The sequence below is a fragment of the Hibiscus syriacus genome, unplaced genomic scaffold (genome assembly GCF_006381635.1).
Source record: "Hibiscus syriacus cultivar Baekdansim isolate YM2019G1 unplaced genomic scaffold, ASM638163v2 tig00004258_pilon, whole genome shotgun sequence".
Taxonomy (NCBI): Eukaryota; Viridiplantae; Streptophyta; class Magnoliopsida; order Malvales; family Malvaceae; genus Hibiscus; species Hibiscus syriacus.
Window position 1 is genome coordinate 287,277 of NW_024062009.1, and position 6,168 is coordinate 293,444.

General features: G+C 36.0%; 2 protein-coding genes across 2 annotated transcripts; both read left to right on the top strand.

The window, feature by feature from the left end:
- LOC120192871 (SH3 domain-containing protein 1-like) lies at positions 1-2,890 on the top strand. Its single transcript, XM_039195574.1, has 7 exons — positions 1-156; positions 663-776; positions 872-941; positions 1,023-1,171; positions 2,268-2,369; positions 2,603-2,612; positions 2,790-2,890. Exons 1-7 carry the CDS (start codon positions 1-3, stop codon positions 2,888-2,890), a joined length of 702 nt encoding a protein of 233 aa, XP_039051505.1.
- Positions 2,891-4,269: 1,379 nt separating this feature from the next.
- LOC120193050 (SH3 domain-containing protein 1-like) lies at positions 4,270-5,520 on the top strand. Its single transcript, XM_039195670.1, has 4 exons — positions 4,270-4,339; positions 4,671-4,818; positions 5,099-5,172; positions 5,290-5,520. The coding sequence occupies exons 2-4, from the start codon at positions 4,671-4,673 to the stop codon at positions 5,359-5,361; spliced, it is 294 nt and encodes a 97-aa protein (XP_039051601.1). The 5' UTR covers positions 4,270-4,339; the 3' UTR covers positions 5,362-5,520.
- The last annotated feature ends 648 nt before the right edge of the window (positions 5,521-6,168 follow it).

Here is a 6,168-nt window from a genome sequence, read left to right on the forward strand (position 1 = left end):
ATGAACTTTCATCTCCATCATCACTCCTTTGCCACTGTGGATGCCTTGGTTTGTAGATTGATATTCGAGATAAGTAAGTTATACAGTGCTCTGGCCATGAAAATAGGTGAATATGTTCTTCAAACCATTATGATGGAATCTTACCCAGAGAAGCTTGTATGCAATTAATATCACAAGTTCTAAAATTTCAGTGACCAAAATGCAAGAAACCTAAAACTTAAGTGACTATTTATGTAGTTTACATCAAATAAACATAAAATAATCTCAAACCCAAAAAGATTTTGACCTTTCTGATGTAAGTACAGTATGACACTTTCCCCTTGCCTCCGCTTAAAGGTATAATTTTTCTTCAGTCTTAAGCCCAAGAAAATCATTCAATTTATTGCTTCCAAGGAGACTTCTTATTCATACTATTGCATATCCAAGCAACTATCTATGTCCACCTCTCTTTTTTTGAGGAAAATATAATCACCATGACAAATTTGGGATTTTTGTGTTTAATCCTCAGTTTTATTGGCATCTTTGTGTCAATGATGTCATAGAAATGTTAAGATTAAAATCAGTCCCATTATGTTTCTCATCACTGGTTGTCTGTAGCTTCATCCACAATGGACTAAGGTATTTTTCACAAATCTTTGGTTCAATCCTCTCTTACCATGTAGGCGGTACTAAGGCATCTTGGACATTTTAGTAATGAAGACATTACTGTCGATGAAGCTGAACTTCAATGTCATCAAAAGCTTCAAGATCTGTACATTTCTACTAAGGTGGCTAAGGTACATTCTTCAGTCCTTTCTCAACCAGTTCTACTTCTAATAAAGTGTTTTAACTTTTAACTTGATCAACTTAGACTTATAAACTATGCTTGTAGCATTTGCAGCGTAACATTGTCCGTGGCATAGAAGATTTTATTGCAACAAGCACGAAGCTGATAGAAATAGGTAATGCATGGTAGGGTAATTTTGCTGCATGTTGATCCCTGTACAAAGCTGATTCGTACTGTTTCACCTCGACTATTTTAGCTAGGAAGTTGGCTGATGATTGTTGCAAGTATAGAGCTGAAAATGAAAATACCGGTTCACCTCTTGCAAGAGCTGCCCTTTACTTTGGTAAGTCACATAAATCAATGGAAGATGAAAGGGAGGCCTTGCTTGGGATCCTTGGTGAGAAGGTAATTTCTTAACTTTATTACTATATACTAATTGTTCATAGGGAACTTTTGTAGAGAGGAAAGTATAGGTATTCTTAATTGTAATAAATGAGACATTTAGAGACTGCAATGCATGTGCCAATGTATTCTGAGTTTGTCTTATTAGGCAGTGTTTTCACTAATTTATTCAGCTTATGATCCCCTTAGGCATTATCTTCAATTAATGAAACTAAACATTATTTCAATATTATGTGTATAGTTTGCTCTCATGAACAAATTCTATGTGAAGCTGTTTTGTGCTATAAATAAATAAGGATAGATAATGAATAAAATTTTTAAAGCTTATTTGCGAGGATTTTTATGTTATTACTTTTATAGTTATTATAGTTCAACAGCTTCAAGAATAAATTGGACTTCCTACATGCTTGGTTAGCAGAAGCAATGGCTGCTGTGAAGCCTCTGGCATTAATTAGAAACGAGAATTGCGGATTGAGAGCAGAAGAAAAGAAAAATAAGAGCGCGATGAATTTGAGTTTCCAACTCTACAGTACAAGCTACCTTGAAATTGCTGGGTTGCAGCCTGCAGGATCCAGAAACAGAGGTCCATGCAAGGATGTTTTCTAAAGGATGTGATGCAGATTGCAAGATAGAACGATTGAGGCCCGTTGTTGATTTTAGACATTTATGGATTAGAAGCGAAAAAAATTCTTGCTTTATTGTTTCACAAACGAGATTTCTAGTACTTGTAAAACCAGTCTCCTGCTGCCTTCCCAAACACCTGCATTCTTTTGTATCAAAATGTTTGGTTGAATAAGTACTTATCTTATGTATAGCTTTTCCGAAGTAAGTTATAACTTGTTATCATGTGATCGCTGTTGCTTGCAAACTTGAAGTGGGTTTCCAATTTTTTTTTTTCATTTTGACCATATGTAGATTATTTGTCATTCTCCTTGTTTAAAACATGCCAAGGATGCAAATGATGTTAAGGATTGCCATGAATAGTGCTGGAAATTTAAGATAACATTTTTTTGTATCCGAGCATTGATTTTCCCCCTCTTTTTTATGTTTATTTTTTATGTTCATGTTCCTAATTGTGTTACAGGTTTAAAATATGTAGGTTTCTGAGCCACTACGTGCATTAATTATGGGAGCTCCTTTAGAGAATGCAAGGCATTTGACCCACCGTTATGACAGATTCCATCAAGAGGTTGAAGCTCAGGTATTTCTTTGTTTTAACATTTGGAGAACTAATGTCAACTGTTGGAATCTAGGCCTCTGTGAATTTTGGTTGGTTATACCAATGACCAGAAAAGGTAGTAGAACTGTGGCATGGACTTCGCTGACTTCCTTCTACTGTAATTTCTCGAACTATGTCATTATGCGGACCAGCCAATTCATGAAAAGTTTATTTAGTTAATTCTTATAAAAAGAAGTTTTTGTGTTCACTGACAGGATATGCATGGTATTTTTCCATCAACATGTTAATAAGAAAAATTACTGTTATACTCCCTACTTATCCCAAAAGAAATATGTAACGAGTTAAATGCTTTTTTGACTCTCAAGTATGTAACCTATAAAAATGTTTCATGTCTTTTCTATAACTTTTGGTTTTATTCTTAATTCTTTTTTCTATATGTAGATTTATTGTCAGCCATTTTTTTTTTCACAAACAGGAAGCAGAAGTTTTGTGACGTAGATCGAAGACCAGGGAATCTGATATATCTGCGGAAAGCTACATGAAGCTTAAGCATGCAGAAGAAAGATCGAATGAGCTTAAATCCTCAATGATGGTACTAGGAAGAGAAGCAACTGCTGCCATGTTCTCATCTGAGGATCAACAGCAAAAGGTTACTTTGCAAGTGCTTTGTGCCAAGGTATTACTAATTTTAATTTATTTGTTTATGCAATGCCTTCAATAAGCATTTTTTTCCCTTTGGTTCAGAAAACAAAACTATTTTCTCGGTACTGAGTAGTACTACGTTTACAGCTACATGAGATTTATTTTCAACTGAAGGAAGTTTTGCCACTTTTACTTACTCTAAAAGATTTCTATTTTCTTGAGGATTCCATGTGAGTGTACATTGGTAGATTCGATGTTTGGTTTAACAATTATACAGCTGCTTTGTTTGACTTGTATTCCAGTACAGAAATTTTTTAGGCTGGGGAAGATTGATACTATGGTTGGTCAAGGTGAAAAATTCAGATTCCCTATAAAAAACCTACTCTTTTTTTAAGGTAGAAAACCAACTGTTAAGGTAGTAATGAATAGGTTAGACAAAGAGGAGAAACACCTAACTCCTAGAACTAGAGTAATATTAACTTTATGGACATACCTATCCAAGCATGCAGGAAACCTAACAACATAATTGAAGATGTTAAGAGTCTTTTTCTTTCCACTTTGCACATTTTGAATGAAAATTATGAAGCTTGGAAAGGACAGGGATAAGTGTACGTCATGATAGTCTCAATGCTGGCAACATGTAAAAAATCACAAGCAATAGGTTTTCAGTTTTTTTTTAAATGTCTGGTAGTTTTCTGAGTGTCCAAATATGTTCTCTGTTTTTAGTTTTAACTTTTCGAATGTGTTCTCTCATGTGACTAACCTGTACTCTATCGTGTCAAAATCATGTCCATGTTTGACATGGTACACTCCCCTGCATGAAGTGTTTGTTCTCATAGAGTGAGAATATATATATAGTATATATATACATACGTTATGTAATAGGATACTTATTTGATACACCGAGGCTGGTATTTTTTTCTTTACAAGCGACTTTAGTCCACCACTAAGTGTCCTTAATTGTCTATTTAAATATTGATTAAGGACACATGGCGGTGGATTGAAGCCACTTGTGGAGGCCGGAGGGAAAAACTGCACTACCGGTGTATCAAATGATAATCCTATATAATATGTGTATTTGCATGTGTGTGTGTATAAGGTGGTAGTAGCAAAGGTATTTCCTTTCGTGGTTGCATCACAAGGGCATTGTAAGTCTGATTCTGATGTTTAAAACTTGTTTGTGAAAGTGAATTTATTCTTGATTCTTGAGTGAATTATGATTTCAATGCTCATCACCCCTACTTGTAATGCTCAGATCCCTGGTCCTCACCAGAATCGTTTTGTGGGTTGATGCCTCAAAATCTTATCATCAACATGTTCTTGCTATTTTAGAGAAGCTATATGCTGAGGTTTGTACTTAATAATCTCCCTTGGCTGTGTTATTTTCTCATGACATCTATAGGCATCACCATCCTAGTGCAATGGCATTTTTTGGGTGCCAAACTGCTGTTACTTTTCTCTTATTTATTACATATCCAAAAGGTTGTGATCAAAGTTTACTACTGAATAGATGACTTTAGAGGAGCAAAAGAATGAATCATTGAACTCGGTGACATCGGAGAGAGAGGTGAATGTTTCCATTGTACACAATAACGTTAGTTCTGGGTGCCAAACTACCGTCACTTTTCCCTTATTTATTGCATATCCTGAAGGTTGTGATCAAAGTTTAATACCGAATAGATGACTCTAGAGGAGCAGAAGAATGAATCATTAAACTCAGCAACATCGGAGAGAGAGGTGAATGTCTCCATTGCACACGATAACATTAGTTCAAATAGATCTGAAGCTCAGGGAAACAAACAAAGCGATGTATATTTCATAGCAAAGGTTTAGCTTTTGGACTTCTTTTTATTTTTTCTCTTTTGCCCCTCTCAGTAACTAAATTAACATTAGGAATGTATTCTCTGTATAAAGTAAGTATAAAAGTTTCAGAAACTTCTGAAACAGGTGTACGTCGACAACCAATACATTTTACTAAAAATTGCCCAGAGTATTGATCAGAAGCATTCATTGGAGACTGAAGTGTTCTTAATTTACAATTTCTTTTTGTTCATTGTTTTTAATTTACCATTGTGAACATGATTTAGGTAGTGTTTTTTTTTAACAAGTTGTACACCCATTTGACGCTGAAGCAGATGGGGAATTAAGCTTAGCAGTTGGTGATTATGTCGTGGTTCGCCAGGTACGGACTGTTTTTAAGTGTGGTGCTAGTTAGCTAGCTAGGTTGAATGTTTAACGTCGGTGTTTTAGGCGACGATAATCATAAGTTTGGTTGTAATGTGATTCGACAACAATTAAGGTGGGTCCCAGAGTGGGTGGTCGGAAGGAGAATGCAAGGGCAAGGCTGGATGGTTCCCCTCTGCTTATGTAGAAAGACAAGAGAAAGCACCAGCAAGCAAGTTGATCGAACCAAACTCTGCGGCCTCGGCCTGATCAACTCACGTAAATCACTTGGAGTGAGCTGGACAAGACAGAAAAACAGTAAACAAGTTAAACATGCCCCGCTCTGCCCGCAGCTGTGTAGTGCCGTTGGGCCGCTTTGTAATGCAAGTAACTACCGAGTACATTCACCATTATTATGGATGTAAAATCAAGTCATCGTTCAGGTTTTAGTCAAATCTTGTCAGATCGGGTAAAATCAGATACATGTCAAGTCAAGTAAATTTGATGCTTCGATTCGGATCCGATCGGTCCATGTCATTTTCAGGTTGATTCGACACCATATACAGTTCGAGCCAATATGCAGCGTTTGAGAGATACTTAAAGTCAAAACTGTATATGTTGCGCATAATATGCAAGTTATAACAATCATCAATGTATGAGTATTGCTCTACCTTCACATATATACATGCAACAACCACGAGACTGCATGGGTATTTGAAGGCTTGAAATCGACCATAATCACACCACCTTCTATTCAGATTACCGATGTAGGTGGCATAATTCTCACCCTCCTGTGGTCGAACAAATGCTTGGACAACGTAATCAGAATCAAGTCTATCAAAATTATGAACATACATTGATGTTATATGTGTTTGATTTTTGTTCATTGTTTTTTCTAGATATGGAGCCAAATTTCTACATTCGTTGATCATTGCCTCTACTTGGGCACCTTTGTCTGCCCATACTTTATCCAATCTGAAGTAAGTTTCCCAAACAATACTTGCCACAGGAAGAT

Coding starts and splice junctions, on each gene's coding strand:
- LOC120192871 (XM_039195574.1), top strand. CDS start 1: ATGAACTTTCATCTCCATCATCACTCCTTTGCCACTGTGGATGCCTTG. Junction 157..662: donor AATCTTACCCAGAGAAGCTT/GTATGCAATTAA, acceptor CTTACCATGTAG/GCGGTACTAAGGCATCTTGG. Junction 942..1,022: donor CACGAAGCTGATAGAAATAG/GTAATGCATGGT, acceptor CGACTATTTTAG/CTAGGAAGTTGGCTGATGAT.
- LOC120193050 (XM_039195670.1), top strand. CDS start 4,671: ATGACTCTAGAGGAGCAGAAGAATGAATCATTAAACTCAGCAACATCG. Junction 4,819..5,098: donor TGTATATTTCATAGCAAAGG/TTTAGCTTTTGG, acceptor TTTTTTAACAAG/TTGTACACCCATTTGACGCT. Junction 5,173..5,289: donor ATTATGTCGTGGTTCGCCAG/GTACGGACTGTT, acceptor ACAACAATTAAG/GTGGGTCCCAGAGTGGGTGG.